The sequence below is a fragment of the Nelumbo nucifera genome, chromosome 5 (genome assembly GCF_055504915.1).
Source record: "Nelumbo nucifera cultivar China Antique chromosome 5, China Antique-T2T, whole genome shotgun sequence".
Classification (NCBI taxonomy): domain Eukaryota; kingdom Viridiplantae; phylum Streptophyta; class Magnoliopsida; order Proteales; family Nelumbonaceae; genus Nelumbo; species Nelumbo nucifera.
Genome location: NC_142653.1, coordinates 4087551 through 4103574, shown reverse-complemented (window position 1 = coordinate 4103574; position 16024 = coordinate 4087551). Strand labels below are relative to the sequence as shown.

Genomic DNA, 16024 nt, shown 5'->3' with positions numbered 1-16024 from the left:
AGCTGAGCCCAAGGCTGCCACCGGAGCTGCTAACGTAGTGGCTGAGGTCTCCGTTGAGCCCATCCATACAACTGAGACGGCGGTTTCCAGCTTGGGGAGCCCAGATGGGGGCCAAAGTATCTTGGTACCCCAATGCGGTCTTCGGAAGAGTAAGGGGGCCATTTACTCCGAGGAAATTTCAGTCTGGGCCAAAATGCACAACCCTGCTCAGCTCGGAGCCCGGGATGCTACCCACACTATGGTGGTAAGTTCTCTTCTCTTTCCTTTTCTTTCATATACACGTTTCTTCGGTACTAACTAACTTCCTTTGTCAGGCGAACTCCGCCGTGCATGCCTTCGCTCTACAGTCCGAGATGAACCTGAAGCGAGCTCTGACCGCCGAGGAGTCTTCCCGCGCCGCTCATACCGATATGAAAGTAGCTCGTGAGCAGATCCACCGGTTGGAGAGCGACACCATGGCCCAAAGGGGCGTCATTACGACGCTGACGGCGGAGAAGGACGAGCTAGCGCACGAGAATGATGTGCTGAGGGGTGAGATGGAGGCCCTCAAAGCGGAGCTGATGCGTGAGAAGGGCGTGTTGAGGGGCGAGATGGACGCCCTCAGGGCAGAGGCAGATGGGCTTAAGGAGAATAAGGAGGCCCTCCTGCATGAGGTGGAGTTCCTCAAGGCGGACATCGAAGAGAAGATCGAGATCTTCACTCAAGCGATAGAGGAGACGAAGGTCAAGGCAGTCGCGGAGTACATCCAATCCGATAAATTTGATGTCGTTTTGGGGGAGGCCTACCGCAAGGGGTTCAAGCTCAGCAGGTGGTTGATAAGGCACATGTACCCTGAGCTTGACACAAGCGCCATCACCACCTCGCGAATCACGGATGAGATAGCTCAGCAAGCCACAGAGGATCCGGATTCAGAGGAGGAGTACGGTGACGAGGAAGCAGACGCCCCTGACTAGCCTGAAGCTCCCGAAGAGGTCTCGCGCGGAGATGAAGATTCCCCGAAGTGATTGCTTTTATATTCCGAGCCTGCGAGCTCAATCTTTGTAGTTGTGTTTTTTTTTTTTGTGAAGCTCATTGTACAAAACTTACTTGTTAATGAAATTGATCTTTTTCCAAGTGTTGTCTTATCCGAGCTATCTTGGTTGAATGTGCGAAGTGATTGACATAGTAGGGCATACTAAGGCATATGCCCGAACCGTCTTGTGGCGTACTCCGAGGTGATTAAAGGTAAGGCATAGTAAGGCATGTGCCCGAACTGTCTTCTGGTATACACCGAGGTGATTGACAGTAAGGCATAGTAAGGCATGTGCCCGAACTGTCTTCTGGCATACACCAAGGCGGGTTAAGCGTCGCGGAATCTACCGGTCTGCTTGTACCCTCGACACGTTGTGTACTGTAGTGTCAAGCTCTTTGATCAGCTCGGTGTTTTAACCCCTTAGAATTCATCTGCATCATAGAGGTGGCTAGGTTACTATGCCGGAGTCTGTTAGCTTGGCATTTTTGCCCTTGAGCCCTGAGAAACTCGTGGTCCGCCCTTGGAGTTCGCCCATGGCATAGAAGCGACTGGGTTTTATTGCACCGGGGTCTTTGTTAGCTCGGCATTTTGGCCCTTAAGCCTTGAGAGTGACTCGTCTACTTAGTTATTTATAGGTAATACTGTCTTAGGTTGACAATATTCCATGCCCGAGGTACTTGTTTCCCTTCCAGGGTTTTGAGCTCGTATGTTCCTTCCCCGAATACTCGCTTTACTCAATAGGGTCCTTCCCAGTTAGGACCGAGCTTGCCAACACCGGGCTCAGGCACCATAACCTTACGGAGAACCAAGTCGCCAACGCGGAGAGTCCGCTTTTTGACCCTGGTGTTATAGTACCGAGCTACCCTTTGCTGGTAGGCTGCAGCCTTGATGTATGCGAGGTCTCGTACTTCGTCAAACAGGTCGAGGTTGGTACGTTGCTCGTCTTCATTTGCCCTGCCATCATATGCTTCTAATCTCAGCGAAGGAACTTCAATCTCGGCTGGAATGACTACTTCGGTGCCGTATGTGAGGTTAAAGGGGGTTTCTCCTGTGGTAGTCTTTTTCGTGGTACGGTAGGCCCATAATATACTAGGTAGCTCGTCCGTCCACAGTCCCTTAGCTCGGTCCAGGCGTGCTTTTAGTCCTCGAAGGATTGCCCTGTTCGTGACTTCCGTTTGACCATTTGCTTGAGGGTGCGCCACTGAAGTGAAGTTCTGCTGAATTCCCATGTCTCGGCACCAGTTTTAAAATTTGATGTCTTCGAACTGCTTACCATTGTCGGAGATCAGCACCCGAGGTAATCTGAAACGACACACTATGTTCTTCCGAAAGAAGTTCTACACGTTCCGATCCGTGATTGTTGCGAGAGGTTCAGCTTCGACCCACTTTGTGAAATAGTCAACTGCCACCACTAGGAACCTCCTTTGTCCTGTTGCTGGTGGGAATGGCCCGAGTAGGTCAATCCCCCATTGTGCGAATGGGCATGGGCTAGTGAGGTATTTTAGGTCGGCAGCAGGCCAGTGATGGATGTTGGCGTGCTTCTGACACTTGTTGCATTTTTTGACAAGCTCGGTCGCATCTGCCTTCAGCGTTGTCCAGTAATACCCTTGTCTCAGTGCTTTCTGAGCAAGGGATCGGCACCCAGGTGTCCACTGCACAGGCCCTCATGAGTATCGTGGAGGACGAGCTCGGCTTCAGAGGGTCACAGGCAGCGCAGGTAGGGGAGCGTGTAGGATCTTCGGTACAGTCGTCCGTCTATCATGACATATTTGGCTGCCTGACGCTCTACCCTCCTGGCGGCATTACGATCTGCAGGGAGGGTCCCGTGTAGCAGGAAGCTCGTGAGTGGATCAATCCAGCTCGGCTCTGCTTGAACAACGGGAGCAACCTCCTCTGCCCCCCTGAGAATGCTAGGCCGAGGCAAGTTCTCTATATACTCAGTCCTCATGGTGTTATCTCCTATGCTGGCTAACCGTGATAGGGCATCAGTCTCAGTGTCCTCTGATCTCGGGATTTGCTGGATGAAGTGTGACCGGAAGTTGAGCAGAGCCCCTCTTACTTTGGCTAAGTATGCTACCATAGTTGGCTCGCGAGCTTCGTACTCACCCAAAACCTGATTGACCACGAGCTGGGATTCACTGCAGACGGCGATGTGCTTGGCTTTCACTTCCTTTGTCAGATCCAGCCCGGCTAGCAGCGCCTCGTACTCTGCTTCGTTGTTGGATGCCGCAAACTCAAAGCATAGTGCATACTCTAGTTTCACACCGCTTGGTCCATACAGAACGATCTCAGCTCCGCTGTCTTGCCGGTTTGACGAGCCATCTACATGAAGGATCCAAGGTTCCTCGTCCCAGTTCGCACTTAGCCTAACTAGGAGAGATGGCGCGCTGGTTGCTACTTCACGGCGCTCGAGTTCAACCAGCTCGGGAACCCCGAGCTCTCCCGTACTAGGGGGCTCGTGTTCCACCGGCCTGGGGACCTCGGAGCTAAAGGTGCATTCTGCGACGAAATCTTCCAAGGCTTGGGCCTTGATAGCAGTTCGCGGTTTATACTGGAGTTCGTACTCGCTGAGCTTGATGGTCCACTTTGTCAACCTTCCCGAGACCTCGGGTTTGAGCAAAACATGCCTCAGAGGTTTGTTGGTAAGGACAACGATGGTGTGAGCTTGGAAGTATGGGCGGAGCTTTCAGCTTGCTGTAACCAGTGCATAGGCTAACTTTTCTATCTCTGTGTACCTTGTCTCTGCTCCCTGCAATACTTTACTAACATAATAGACGGGTCGTTGGACCCGATCTACTTCTCTTATTAGTACCGAGCTGACCACCTCGTCACTTGCTGAGAGGTATAGCTCTAAAACGTCACCCACTTCGGGTCGGGTTAAGATTGGAATGCTGGTGAGGTGCCTTTTGAGCTCGTCGAACGCAAGCTGGCACTCTTCGGTCCATTCAAAGCCTTTGCTTTTTATGACCTTAAAGAAAGGCAGGCAACGATCCACTGACTTGGACAAAAAGTGACTCAAGGCGGCTAACCGGTCGTTCAACTTCTGAACCTCCTTTAATTTCCGGGTGGTCTCATTTCTAGGATGGCTTTGATTTTGTCCAGGTTGGCCTCAATACCTCGCCGGTTAACGATGTACCCTAGGAATTTACCCGAGGTGACACCAAAGACACACTTGTTGGGGTTTAGCTTCATATTAAATCTACGCAAAATTTTGAAAACTAAATGTAAATCTTGTATTAATTCATGTGAAAATTGGGTTTTAACGACCATATCGTCTACATAACACTCTACTTTTTTGCCAATTAGTGGCTCAAACAGTTTGTTTACAAGTCTCTGAAAAGTGGCCCCAGCGTTTTTCAACCCGAAGGGCATGACCTTGTAACAGTACAGGCCGAACTTGGTTATGAAAGCAGTTTTCTCTTCATCAGCTAGGTCCATCCTAATCTGGTTGTGGCCCGAATAGGCGTCCAGGAAGCTCAAAAACTCGTGCCCCGAGGTTGCGTCCACTAGACGGTCGATCCTGGGAAGTGGGAAGTAGTCCTTTGGGCAAGCTCGGTTCAGGTCGGTGTAGTCGACGCACATGCGCCATTTACCGTTGGTCTTTTTCACCAGAACGGGGTTGGCCACCCAACTCGGGTAATGAACCTCCCTGATAAAATCGGTTGCAAGGAGCTTCCCGACCTCCTCGTCGACTGCCCTCCATTGCTTTGGGGCTAGGTTGTGTTTCTTTTGTCTAACGGGCCTAACTACAAGTTCAGTGTTTAGCTTATGAGTTAGAATGCTGAGGTCTATGCCGGGCATTTATGCCGCTGACCCTGCAAAAACATCTAAATTTTCAAGTAAGAAACTTAGCAGTTGAGACCGCAGGGGCTCCTCAATAGAAGCGCCGATCTGAAGTACCTGAGTTGGATCCTCTGCCGAAGCCGGGACGGGGGTGGTCTCTTCGGTAGGCGTGGCTCGCTCCGTGAACTGCTCCACAGGTCATTCTAGCTCGAGGTCGTCTGCTACCTTGGCCTTTCCTTTGAGGGTGGCTACGTAGCACTTGCGGGACTCGAGCTGATCGCCTCGCGTCACTCCGACTCCAAAGTCTGTAGGGAACTTCATCGCCAGGTGGTAGGTGGAGACTACTGCTCGTAGGGCGTGGGTAATGGGCCGACCTACTATGGTGTTGTACGGGGAGGGGGTCACGACCACTAGGAACTCGTGGTTGAGCCTTACCATGCTGGGCCAGGTGCCGACCTCTACTGGTACAGTGACTCTCCCCAAAGGCCTGACCTCTTCACCGCTGAACCCCACAAGTGGAGTGTTTGCGGGTTTAAGGTCGCTTTCTTGGAGTTGTATCTGATCAAAGGCTACCTTGAAGAGAATATCTGTCGAGCTGCCCGAATCGACTAGGACGCGCCTAACCTCGAAGTCGTTGCTCTTAATCTTTATGACGAGCGTGTCATCATGGGGATAATGGACCCCTCGCGCATCATCTTCGGTGAAAAAGACCGGTTCCTCCATCCTTGGCCGCTTTGGAAGGTTAAGCTCTTCCCTGGCAGCCTCGCAGGCTGATGACCAATCTGCTGCCGAGGTGCAGCCTGCAACAATTGATCCTCTGACAATTACATGGATGGTCCCCCGGACTGGTCTCTCGTCGGGAGGCTGCCTCTGCGGTTGCTCCACTTGTCTGCTGGACTCGGGAGCTTCCTTACTCTGCTCCCCGCGCCGACCTGCTTTATTACTATTATTATGCTGTACAAAATTTCTCAGATATCCGCGATGGATAAGTTCTTCTATCTCATCGTGGAGATTCTTATAGTTTTCGGTACTATGATTGTGATCTCTATGAAAACTACAATACAAGTTTTTGTTCCTAACATTGGGATCGGCCTTAAGCCGAGGTGGCCACTTCACATATGGGGCGTCCTTGATCGCTATGAGGATCTCAGCCCGCTTTGTGTTGAGGGGTGTATAATCCCTTTCGGCTGCCAGAGCTCGAAAAGGCTGAGTTGGCTTTGCCCCCCGAGCTTGGTCCTTCTTCTTCTTGTTGTCACTTGGAGCCGGGGGCTCCGGTTCCCTTTTTCTTTTTTCAAGGGCCTGCTCGCCCTTTTGGTTAATCTCCTCCTCTGTCCCTATGAACCGATCTGCCAGTTCGAGGAACTCGGTCACGGTCTTGGGTTGGTTGACAACCACGTGCCATCTGAACTCCTTGTGGGCGATGCCCCGCTTGGCCGCAGTGAGCCGAACTGCAGGATCTAGGTCGGGTATCTGCAGGCAAGCGTCATTAAACCGCTTGATGTAGTTTCGGATGGACTCTCCTTCCCTCTGGACTATGCTGAGGAGGCTTTCTTGGGTCCTCGGACACCTTTTACTGGTGACGAAGTGGGAGGTGAAGACTTGCACGAACTATGCCCAGCTCCTTATTGAACCTGGCGCGAGGTTTTGGTACCAAGTGTGGGCTACTCCTTTGAAAGTGGTGGAGAAGGCCACTCACATGCAAGACTCGCTCGCTCTGGCCAGATGCATATGGGACTGAAAGGCGTCCACGTGGTCATTAGGATCAAAGGACCCATCATACTTGTCCAACGGGGGGAGCTTGAAGTCCCTTGGCATGGGGACAACAAGGAGCTTTAGTGATAGGGGGAGGGAACTGAAAGAAGCGGTGTAGCTTTTACCTCACTCGAACTCACCTCTACCTTGCCTCTGAGCTTGGGCAGGTCGCGGGTGACAGCTCGGCGAGCTCGGCGACGCCTTCGCTGCTTCTTAGCCGGCTCAGCGTTGGTGCTGCTGGCTTCGGTATTACTAAGCTCGATGGACCCAGGGAAATGCTCGGACGACTGTCGGTAGCTGCGAACAGAGGGACCTTATTCCAGGTCGTCGGCCAGCACTTCGAACCGGTTTTTGGAAAGCGGAGGTCCGAACTGCGAGCGCTGAGGTGATACCGGCCTAACCGGCTGGGAGGCCCCCGACCTAACTACAGACCGTGAGGCGGGGGTAGGGGGTCTTTCCTTCCTTCCATGGGATGACACCGAGGTCTCTCCTCGGCGGGAAGGAAGTTCACTTTGGCGGTGAGGCTTGGTTGGCTGCGCAACCAGATGTCGGGGAGGGAGTGAAGGAAATTGTTGTTGATACTGGTACTGGGACACTTGGTGCAGCACTTGCTGCTGGTGGAACTGAAGTTGCTGGAACTGTTGCATTTGGGCCTGCATGGCTCGCGTGCACTGCATCAGGTCTTCGAGCTAACCTTGGCTGGCCACCGGAGGGAGGATGGTGGGTTCAGCGAAGGTTGTTCCAATGGTAGAGGGTAATGGAACGGTCACTGGTGGCACCGTCAGGGGCACATTCAGACTAGGTACCCCGTCCACGGAGAGGGGGACGGTGAACTGCCCGATGCAGATGGTGGGTAGCTAGAGTTGTTCCTCTGGGGTGTTTCGGCGTCTGGAGTTGCTGGAGGAAGCCATGGTGATGATGAGTTCTTTGAAGGAAGTTTCACAGAAGTTAGAGGAAGGCCTTTTGAAGCGTTTCCCACAGACGGCGCCAAATGATGCAGCACAATCTGGGCACTCCTAGCTGGCTGAGACTTGGCTCCTTACTGTGACGGACGACACCTGAGAGGAAGAGGAAGGTGAAGGGTTCCCGGGGAGCTCTCCCGGCAGGAACACTCCGATGGCTAAGTTAGAACTCTTGAGGAAACTCAAAGAAGACACAGAGTTAAGAGTGCTGAAAGTGCTAGTTTCAATACCTTTGCTTCGTGAGGGTTGGGGTCCTTTTATACTGGAGCTCAGTCACATCAGGCGTAACCGCCACTGCCCTAGCCGTTACCGCCAGGGCAGGGGTGGCAGGTGCAGGCTGCTGCTACAGGCTGTTACTGCAAGGTACGGACTCGACAGGCGTGTCATGCTTTTCAGAGACGGCAAGCAGATCACCGCCTGGCAAGGGATCCGAGCACTGCCACCGGATCCGGTAGGTATGGATGTCAGCCAGATCTCCCTGTAGTCTGCCGAGCTACCGTACACCGAACCACCTGGGGCAGATTTTCCTTGCACTGAGGTGCCGAGGTACATCGAGGTACCCGCACTGGAGGCGAGCCTTAAGCAAGTTCGAACAGGAGTCTCGACGGTGCTGCCCCGAGGTGTTTCTCCCTCAGGACACTTAGCCAAAAGCCGAGGTGCTCCCTTCTTAGGAAGGGAGAGCTCGGGTCGCCTTGCACGGGGAGCTCGGGGAGCTTCACCTTCAGGCTTGGGGCGAACTGGGCCTTGCTTCTCGGCGGGTTGTCACACCCGCCGAGTCGTTTGGTCAGGCTTCGACGAGCTTGTTACGCCGGGTTGTGGCCAGGCTGTCACGCTGATTTGTCGCTTATGCCAGGTCATGTCCACGTGTCCCCGTACTACGAAGTCGGGCCAAATTTCCCTACATCACAAATTATAATTACAAGCAAATAAATTCAAAATTGAATTAAATGCAGATTTTATGTTTGGCTCAGATTAACGTTACAAACGGGAAAATAAAACCTTTTTGGTAATCCTCCTCGATTCTCCATAGAAAAGAAAAGGTTCACTATGCGAATTCATGTTTCCATGGAGTCATGGCCTATCCAATTAAAACAGTTTCAATTCAGGGTGGGTAGGTGGCTTCATTTGGAATGGTAGCTCTAAGACGGTTTGGTAGACTTGCTCTAGAGTCTAGAGTTAAAAAATCATCAGCACGAGTCTGAATCTACTAAACATGTTTGCGCAATTTCATTCAATCTGTTATAGGTAGGGCTAACTATTGATATACTCAGTAGAGTTATAAGGCCAGAAGGAGTCTAAATCTACCGAACTTATCGTGCACTTGCATTCAGTCCGTTTCTTTTATTTATCGATGGATCGATTTTGGGGTCCAATCCAATTAATTAGTTGGATTTAGACATCCAATGGGTCCAATCCAATTAAGTTGGATCCAGGCATCCAATAAGAGTAATTTGATTGGATTAAAAAATCCAATAAAAATATACCAAACCCAATCCATTTACGGTTTTGCGGAGGAGAAGGATCATCAACTCATCATAGAAGTAGGTGGGCACGAGTTTCGCTGCAGCCGTTCAGCCAACAATCGTTCTAACCAGTAAAGAAAGAAAGATGGGGGGCGCAGAATGTGCTTCATGCGCCGTTGTAAGTTGTAACGTACTTCCCTCCCTCTAGCTATTAATATGTGAAATGGAATACTAGTGATGGTCCATTAAATATTTCCATTTACAGCAAATCTTTTGAGTTGGGGTTTGTTCCAGGCTCTAGCTAGTAATGCCGGAGGGCGAGGTCAAGTTGTTGGGGCTATGGCCAAGCCCATTTGTCATACGGGCGAGGATCGCACTCAATCTCAAATCGGTGGATTATGAGTTTGTTGAAGAAAAGTTCGGGACTAAGAGCGAACTCCTTCTCAGATCCAACCCAGTTCACAAGAAGATCCCTGTTCTCATTCATGACAATCAACCCATCTGCGAGTCCTTGGTCATTGTTCAATACATAGACCAAGTCTGGACCTCTGGGCCATCTATTCTTCCCTCTGACCCTTATGATCGTGCTATTGCACGCTTTTGGGCAGCCTACATTGATGATAAGGTACGTTAATTAAGCTTGTCCCCAAATTGACAAATAATTAAAGGGTGGACAACGTTGGCTGACAATACTCTGCCCGTCTTAGTTCTTAACTAACCACGGCCAACTCGAATTAATCTTGTTTTGTTGTGTTGCATGTGTTTAAATTCTTGGGAGTGTTGCTCCTGTTTTAAATATTAATTGGATTTCATTGTATTATATATATAGTGGTGGCCATCTATGGTTGGACTGGGGAAAGGACTAGGGCAGGATGCGGAGGCAACAATGATAGATGAGGCCAGAAGGGGGCTTGAATTGTTAGAAGAGGCATTCATCAAGTGTAGCAAGGGAAAGGCCTTCTTTGGTGGAGAACGCATTGGCTATCTCGATATTGCATTGGGTGCCTTCTTAGGGTGGTTGGGGGCCAAGGAGAAAATGGCAGATGTGAAGCTTTTAGACGAGGAGAAGACGCCTCATCTGGCCCAGTGGGCACAGCGCTTTAAATCAGACCCTGCGGTGAAGGGGCTGATACCAGAAACTGACAGGTTGATCGAGTTCGCTAAGATGGTTCAGGCGTGGCTCAAAGCTAAAGCTGCAGCACCACCTACTCAGTAGGGAAAGACTAGGCAGCCTCTGCCTCTGTTGCTGTGTAATAAAACTTTGTGGGTAGAGAGACTAGAGAGTTAAGGCTTTGTGGTCCTTGTCTTGTTTGACTGGTGAATTTTGCTTCAGTTTTTTTTTTTTACCTCATCCGTCCGCATTACGAAAAAAAAAAGAAAGTAAAAGAGAATTTGCACTCAACTCATTTGTACTCCTCTAATTTTGAATGAGCGCAAATAAAATTAATTGCATTGCAAATAAAGAGGCGTAACTAAACACAGGATTCGAGCAATTTTAAGTTCTTTATTAAACAAAATTTGTATATAAAGATGGGGAAATGCAACCAAGAGCATTCCTTGAGGCTGTGTTTGGTTTGAAGGAAAAAGTAGGGAAAGTTGTATAGGTTTCCCTACCTTTCCCTGTCTTTTCCTACTTTTTCCTTCAAACTAAACATAACCTTAGGGCTTGGGACGTGTTTGAGTTTTGACGCACTCCAGAAAAGTTATGTTAAGAGACCCAAGTGGACAGCCCCATAAGTGACTGGTTAATAGTTGATTTGGGCTTTCGGAATAAAGAGACTGAAGTGAATAGTCCTTTAATTGGTTGATCAACAGTTGAAGAGCCCCACACAGACAATCAGAAGTCGTGCTTCAGTTTTCCCAAACGGGCACTAAATATGTATAGAGCCATCTTGAAGGGACCACCCTATTTTTTGTGAAAAATAAACTGGCGACTTAAGGGTGTTTTGTTATTGGTGTGGAATACTAAGGATTGTTACATATGGTAAGTTTTGACAAAGTGAGAATTAAAATTAAAAAAAAAAAAAATGTTTGTATAATTTCTTCCGGGTTTACATTGACACCCCAACATCTCCCAATAACAAAAATACGGGAGATATTTCCAATGCACTCTAAGATGTGCATGGGGCGCTGTGGGTCATGCTTTGTGGGGGTGTTGATGTCATCTCGTTTTTTTCTTATTTTTATTAAGGTAAGTTATTCAAACCTCCTCAGTTTCTAACAACTATTTTAACCTCGCATCAACTTTAAACCCTCCAAAATCCTCCTTCCACATTATAGATAAATTATTGAGATTTAACCTTTTTTTGTTAGTTTGAATAGGTAAGGCAGCCCAATGCACGAAGTTTATTCAATGGGAAGGGATAAATGTATGCAGCCTTGCCTACTTGGATGATGATGATGATTTAGTAAGAGAGAAAGGAGAGGAGAAAAATGGGTTTTGTTTGTAGAGATTTCCCTTTTTTTGGTTTCATAGATGCTCTTTAAAATTATGATATCATCTTTTTCCATCGCCATCTCAAAGTCAAAGTAAAAGAAGTGGTCAATTTGTATAATTTATCTGAAACGTGGAAGAAGTTTTTGGAAAAGTCAAATTTCAGATGAAGTTAAAAGAGGGAAAATCTGTGGAGCTACCGATCGAGGAAGTAACCGGCTATTCTGGGTTTACTCTTATGGCTGTATTTTAGCGGACAGCAAGGAAACCTCATATTCATTCTCTTTCGTTCGTCCACGCTTTGCGGGATTTTTTTTTTTTTTTCTTCTCTCCAACCAATGGTTTCATTACCTTTCTCGATTTTCTTTCTCATTAGCTTATCTATCCTTCCTTTTGATTTCTTTTTTAATTTTCTTTTGATAACCCCATTTTCTTAATGGATCTAAGTCGTCGTTAAAACTCCTACCTCTTTGTCTTTTAATCATTTTCAAAGTGTTGATGTTAGTCGCAGTAGATAGGCTGATGATCTTTGGTGGCAATTTCTTTTAAAAGGATGTGGGGCTTAAAGGACAAAAGCATACACTCTTTAGGTAGATTTCTGTTGTTAGGCATTGTTTATCATTTTCAACTTTTCCTTACTCTTTTTAATATACCAGTTTTGCGTTTCATCATTGAGATGATATGTGGAGTTCTTTAGGTGGTCGATTTCTGTTGTTAAGCATTGTTTATCATCTTCAACTTTTCCTTACTTGGTACTCTTTTTAATATATAGGTTTAGTGTTTTGTCCTTGAGATGATATGTGGAGTTCTGTTTTCTGTTTATTCATGGAAAGAATGAGATGTTTTTGTTAGGATAAATTTGCATAGATAATGAGCCCCTTCTTCTGTTAATTGTATATTTTGTTAATAAGTGTTATTTAAATCAACAAAGAATGAAAGGAGAGCGTTCAGTGTCTTGCATTGTGGAGTCATAGATTTAATTTCTTTAATTTGATGCTTGTAAATATACAAAGGGATATGATCGTGATCACCTTTTGTTGCAGATATTGGAAAAATCCTCTCAAGGAGCAAGCCTGGTATTAATCATGATAAACTTGCAGAAACTCTACAATTTCAAGGAGCAGAAAAATCTAAAGACATTTTGAAATCATAAGTTTGACAAGGGAAGAAATAATGACGGCCACAGTGGAGGTTGCAACAGAGAACAAGGATGAAGAAAAGAAAAACGTTTTGGTTGGCATACGAATGGATAGATATGGTCGAGACTTGATTAATTGGGCCCTTATTAAAGTTTCTGAACCAAGGGATCGCATAGTTGCAGTCAATATTTGTCGAGAATCTGATAATGGTAGTTGTCTTTTTTTAATGATTCCTTTGTCTCCCTCTAACAGAAATTCTCTCCTTTGTTTGCAATTATAACTTCTATTTTCATCACTCAAAATCCCAATGATTCTATCTTTCAGAATCTGGTTCAAAAGAGCACTCCTCAATGGCTGATTATTTAAAAGCTTGCCAAGGATTGTGTAATGTGAAGCAGGCATGTTATAACATGATTTTCACCATTATATTCTTCTAACTATATTCTGGTTTAATTATTTGTTTAGTTCTAAACTTGCACTCGGGTTTTAGGTAGATCTTACTGGCTATATCTCACGGGGAAATTCTGTAAGGAAGGCTTTGGTGAGGGAGGCAAAAAAATGTACTGCCATTACAGTCGTTGTGGGAGTTAGCAGGCAACATAGTCTAGGGTAATTTATTGAGCTATAGACCATGGTCTTAACAAAGTACTTGTTTGGCTCAAGAATTTCTTTTTTTTTTTATTTTCTTGAGTAATATATATATATATATATATATATATATTGTTTAGGGGTTGGGTGTCAGTGGCCAAGTATTGTGCCAAACGACTACCACCAACCACCTCTATACTGGCTGTCCACAATGGGAAGATCGTCTTTGAAAGTGCTTCAAAAAATCAATTTCCAGGTATGAATTTCATCTCTTTAATTTGCTCTATCAAAAGCATGATAGTTTTTTTTTTTGCTTATAAATGAATGTTTTTTTACCTCATGTTTTCCCTCTTCTATTTGTTTAATAGAACTAAGAAGAGATCCAAAGCCAAGTTTTTATTCCATAAGTATTTCCAGATTCAAGAGGCAGACTACTTCACGACATGCAGAGTTGACAAAAATTGTGGTTCAAAACTCTGAAGATGAATCAAGAAATCGTAGCAAATATTTGAAATACAATAGTTTTAGCGTTGTTCAAGAAAGCAATAATGGTACTTCAAGGTCAATTGCTCATTTTGGGGGAGATGTGCTAGAACCAAAGCCTGGTTGGCCCCTTCTTCGAAGAGCTTTTTCAGTCACTTCTGAAGTTTTAAATGGTGCTGAAGCTAGAAATATGTCTGTTGTCCAATGGGTGATGAACCTACCAAATCGGTCTCCCCCAGTAACTCCTAAAACCCAGCATAGTTTTGATAGCAATAAGGAAGAAAAACCCTGTAAGAAAAAGTTCTGTAACTGTGTGGATAGGAGCAACAGCAATTGCTTATCTGCATGGGGGGAGCTACCCAAGGAGTTGGAGCTTTTCATTAGGACAAATTCTTCTAATTGCAGGTGGTTCAGCTATAAAGAGCTCAAGAGTTCAACGTCTCAGTTTTCCTCAGGTTCAATGATTCATTGATTATTATAAGGTTTAATGTATTCCATTCTCTTTATCTTCTTCTGTTTCTAACTGTTTTACTCACTAACAGAATGTCTGATTGGGAAGGGAGGGTGTAGCCATGTATACAGAGGGTGTCTTACTGATGGTAAGCCAGTAGCAATAAAAATCTCGAAATCGTCAAAAGAAGCATGGAAGGACTTCGCCCTGGAAGTAGAAATCATATCCAGTTTGAATCACAAAAACATCACACCCTTGATTGGGATCTGCATAGAAGACAACGCTCTCATCTCAGTATATGATTTCTTTTCCAAAGGAAGTTTAGAGGAAGTACTACACAGTATAAGCTTCTGTGACTAGTCCTACTTTCTTTACGCTATTCCTCGTAAAATTCAATCATGAAATGTTGCTAACATGAATTTAATACATCAAATAGGTAAATGAGACAAATGCGTACTGTCTTGGGAGGTCAGACTGAAGGTGGCTGTTGGAGTTGCAGAGGCACTTAATTATCTACATAATGGTTGTTCTCGGCATGTTGTGCACAGGGATGTCAAGTCTTCAAATATTCTTCTTTCTGATGACTTTGAGCCTCAGGTAAATCCTCTTACCAGAAACGCAGGGCTTGATTAATTAGTCAGATGTCAGTGAAAATCGTAATATTGGTTTCTGATCTCTTTGGCCACAGTTAACTGATTTTGGGCTGGCTGTTTGGGCACCGACAACCCCACCCTATGACTATGAGACACACAGTGGCGTAGTAGGGACGTTTGGATATATTGCGCCTGACTACTTCATGTATGGAAAGGTTAGCCACAAGATAGATGTCTACTCCTTTGGTGTGGTTCTTCTTGAGCTGATATCAGGAAGAAAGGCGATCGGTATGCAAACTCCAAATGGCCAAACGAGCTTGGTCATGTGGGTAAGAGCCTGCTTTGCAAAAAGGATTCTCGTCTATAAGTTCTCAACACTGTACGTATAACCAAATGCTTTAATTCTAGGCAAACCCACTACTAGAAAGAGGGGATCAAAAAGGTCTACTGGATCCTAAGTTGGCCGGAAATTTTGACGACGTTCGTATGCGGAGAATGGTTCTGGCAGCTACACTTTGTATTACAAGGTCTTCTCATCTTCGCCCCAATTTAAGCGAGGTATCTATGTATCGCTGACTACTAGTCCACATTTGGCATTGAACAATTCAATTTTAGTCAAATTCTACCAAACAAAAAAAAAAAAAAATAGAACCGAGTACGAGTATTCGATTACTTTGGTCCAACACCAAGACTATTTATTGAATAAGAACCCATTTGACTCTCTAAGTCTTTAATTTTGTGCAATTATCAGTGATATTAAGAGAAGTTGTAGTTAAAAAAAAAAAAAAAGCTTACTTGTGTTATCCTTGGAGCCAGATATTGGAAGTTCTAAAAGGGGTGAAAGATGTTGAGGAGTGGGGAAATTCCTGTGTAGAGGCTCCAACAGAATCAGATGATCAAGAAGGCGACGAAGTTTATTTGGAGTCAAGTAGTGTGGACTCGCATCCAAGCCTTGCATTGCTTGACGTAGATGATGGTGCTACATCCTACAACAGTGTGGAACAAAACTTCCAGAGTTCCATGGAAGACTATTTGAAGGGACGATGGAGTCGCTCATCTAGCGTTGATTAGCTTCAATCTCCATGCTTACCAAGTGTAGTTTCCTTGTCCCCCCCTCTACCTTAATAGTTGAAGGGGCCTGCTATTTTTCTTCTTCTTGTTTGAAGACAATTTTGCTGCCAACTTGACATACCAGAGTTGTAGTTTCTTGGTATAATCTGTACAATTGAGGGACGAAATGAAGGAAAAGGAAAAAAAAAACAATACAAACCAGTAGTTCATTGTATAGACACCAAGAATGGAACCAAGACACCAGACTAGTTGGCATTTGAAAGAACAGTACTGAGTTTCCTCATTTCTTAGTT

The 16024-nt window shown here is 46.1% G+C and overlaps 1 protein-coding gene and 1 pseudogene across 2 annotated transcripts; both read left to right on the top strand.

The window, feature by feature from the left end:
- The first annotated feature begins 9210 nt into the window (after positions 1 to 9210).
- Positions 9211 to 10374, top strand: LOC104603626 (glutathione S-transferase U17-like). Its single transcript, XM_010267689.3, has 2 exons — positions 9211 to 9597; positions 9802 to 10374. The coding sequence occupies exons 1-2, from the start codon at positions 9280 to 9282 to the stop codon at positions 10186 to 10188; spliced, it is 705 nt and encodes a 234-aa protein (XP_010265991.1). The 5' UTR covers positions 9211 to 9279; the 3' UTR covers positions 10189 to 10374.
- Positions 10375 to 11621: 1247 nt separating this feature from the next.
- LOC104603867 (protein kinase STUNTED-like) lies at positions 11622 to 16024 on the top strand (annotated as a pseudogene). The gene is made up of 11 exons (XR_016075888.1): positions 11622 to 11996; positions 12450 to 12754; positions 12870 to 12943; positions 13036 to 13154; positions 13274 to 13389; positions 13502 to 14071; positions 14159 to 14407; positions 14504 to 14664; positions 14756 to 14989; positions 15069 to 15218; positions 15477 to 16024. The product of XR_016075888.1 is annotated as a protein kinase STUNTED-like (transcript).

Excerpts from the sequence above, each read along its gene's own strand:
- LOC104603626 (XM_010267689.3), top strand. The coding sequence starts at position 9,280 with ATGCCGGAGGGCGAGGTCAAGTTGTTGGGGCTATGGCCAAGCCCATTT. Across the intron at positions 9,598-9,801 it reads CAGCCTACATTGATGATAAG|TGGTGGCCATCTATGGTTGG; the intron begins GTACGTTAATTA and ends TTATATATATAG.